At 39.6% G+C, this 2,500-nt stretch overlaps 1 protein-coding gene across 1 annotated transcript in view; it reads left to right on the top strand.

The window, feature by feature from the left end:
• Positions 1 to 717: 717 nt before the first annotated feature.
• The window catches only part of LOC119597278 (actin, muscle-like), a 2,191-nt gene continuing 408 nt past the window's right edge, over positions 718 to 2,500 (top strand). The window contains exon 1 of the mRNA XM_037946813.1: positions 718 to 2,500. This exon is cut by the window's right edge and continues 408 nt beyond it. Coding sequence (XP_037802741.1) covers positions 733 to 1,863 — 1,131 coding nt within the window. The 5' untranslated portion in view covers positions 718 to 732 and the 3' untranslated portion in view covers positions 1,864 to 2,500.

Below are 2,500 nucleotides of genomic sequence, written 5' to 3'. Positions count from 1 at the left end.
ATATATATGTATATATATATGTGTACATATATATATGTATATATATACATATATACATATATATACAGATATATATGCACATATACATATGTGTGTGTGTGTGTTACATTAAAGCATGCGTGCGTGTGTATGTATGTGTGTGTGTGAGTGTCTGGGTGTGTGTGTGTGTTACATTAAAGCCTTCGTATTTGCGTGTGTGAATGCATATATGCACAGTATACATATATATACATACATACATACATATATACATATATATATACATATATATATACATATATATATATAATTTACATATATATATAATATATATATAATTATATATATATATATTATGTATTATGTTGTATGTATTATATTTATGTATATATTATATATTATATATATATATATATATATATATATATATATATGTGTGTGTGTGTGTGTGTGTGTGTGTGTGTGTGTGTTGTGTATTTGTTATATATATATATATATATATATATATATATATATATATATATATATATATATATATATATATATAAGCGCGTGTGTGTGTGTGTGTGTGTGCGTGTGTGTTTGTTTTCCGTGTCTGCAGGAAGGTATTAAAGTGTTTAGGTGTATGAACGCAAATATATACAGTTTATCCAAAAATGTGTCTGATCTGTGAGTAGCTCTTATATGCAAATTCATATCTAGCTTTGGGTTAAATAGCATTTGATGATCTTTCAGGAATAGCGAAGTCCCATTATGTGTGACGATGAAACCTGCGCCCTCGTGGTCGACAACGGCTCCGGCATGGTCAAGGCCGGATTCGCAGGAGACGACGCCCCACGATGCGTCTTCCCCTCCATCGTCGGCCGCCCCCGTCACCAGGGTGTGATGGTCGGCATGGGTCAGAAGGACGCCTACGTCGGCGATGAGGCCCAGAGCAAGAGAGGTATCCTCACTCTCAAGTACCCCATAGAGCACGGTATCATCACCAACTGGGACGACATGGAGAAGATCTGGCATCACTCCTTCTACAACGAACTCCGTGTTGCTCCTGAGGAATCTCCCGTCCTCCTCACTGAGGCTCCCCTCAACCCCAAGGCCAACCGTGAGAAGATGACCCAGATCATGTTCGAGACCTTCAACACACCTGCCATGTACGTGGCCATCCAGGCCGTGCTGTCCCTGTACGCCTCTGGTCGTACCACTGGTATTGTGCTCGACACTGGTGATGGTGTGACCCACACTGTCCCCATCTACGAAGGTTATGCTCTTCCTCATGCCATCCTCCGTCTTGACTTGGCTGGTCGTGACCTTACCGCTTACCTGATGAAGATCCTAACAGAGAGAGGTTATTCTTTTACCACAACAGCGGAAAGAGAAATTGTTAGAGATGTAAAGGAAAAATTGTGTTACGTTGCTCTTGATTTCGAGGGTGAAATGGCAACAGCTGCAGCTTCCTCTTCTTTGGAGAAATCCTACGAACTTCCCGACGGTCAGGTCATCACCATAGGTAACGAGAGATTCCGTGCTCCTGAGGCTCTGTTCCAGCCCTCGCTCCTGGGCATGGAGTCCGTCGGCATTCATGAAACTGTATACAATTCCATCATGAGATGCGATATTGATATCAGGAAGGATCTGTTTGCCAATAACGTCATGTCTGGAGGTACCACCATGTACCCTGGTATCGCCGACCGCATGCAGAAGGAAATCACTGCCCTTGCCCCTTCCACCATCAAAATCAAGATCATTGCTCCTCCTGAGCGCAAATACTCCGTGTGGATCGGTGGTTCTATCCTTTCTTCCTTATCCACCTTCCAGGCAATGTGGATCACCAAGGAAGAGTTTGATGAATCTGGTCCAGGCATCGTCCACCGCAAGTGTTTCTAAAGTTCTCCAAGTGTGTTGTACTGGTAATATCTTGAATGAGTTGTCCCACCATATATAGTCATCCGAAGATTAGTGCTGAAGGTAACCGTTATATATGCAAGTGAGGAGTAACCATGTAGTTACTGAAATAAAATCAAATACATGTCTGTAACAAATCAAGCACCTGAGCAAATGTGAAAAGTTCAGAGAGTTTCGACAACAGTCTATAGCATTTGAGCAAGTGTCCACATACTTTTCGCAAACGGTTGTGGACTTTTGCGGTAAGGTATTTAATACACTTGTAAACGGATACATACTACTCCACTGTTAGGGCGACAGTTACCAGTTATTTATTACTGTATCTCTTGAATTATAATTGTTTGTCCTGAATGTAAAAAAAAAGAATTGTTAATAATATGTGAAAGAAGTGTTTTTAAACCCGGCCAGTTATTCATATAAAATAGCAATAAACAGAAAAGTAATTTCCACAAATCTGTAACCAGATAAAGATAAAGCAGTTTTCCTAATATGCTATGGTAATTACAGCATGAAAGTTAACATAGTTAATCTGAAATGAAAAAAAACATCAACAATAATATATTCACTGAAAAAGTTGTTGCATATACATGCTTTTGATATGACTTTCATTGCCCTACTT

This window comes from Penaeus monodon, chromosome 39 (genome assembly GCF_015228065.2).
Source record: "Penaeus monodon isolate SGIC_2016 chromosome 39, NSTDA_Pmon_1, whole genome shotgun sequence".
In the NCBI taxonomy this organism is placed as follows: Eukaryota; Metazoa; Arthropoda; class Malacostraca; order Decapoda; family Penaeidae; genus Penaeus; species Penaeus monodon.
The sequence above is the reverse complement of the archived record's forward strand: the minus strand, read 5'-3'. Positions and strand labels throughout refer to the sequence as shown.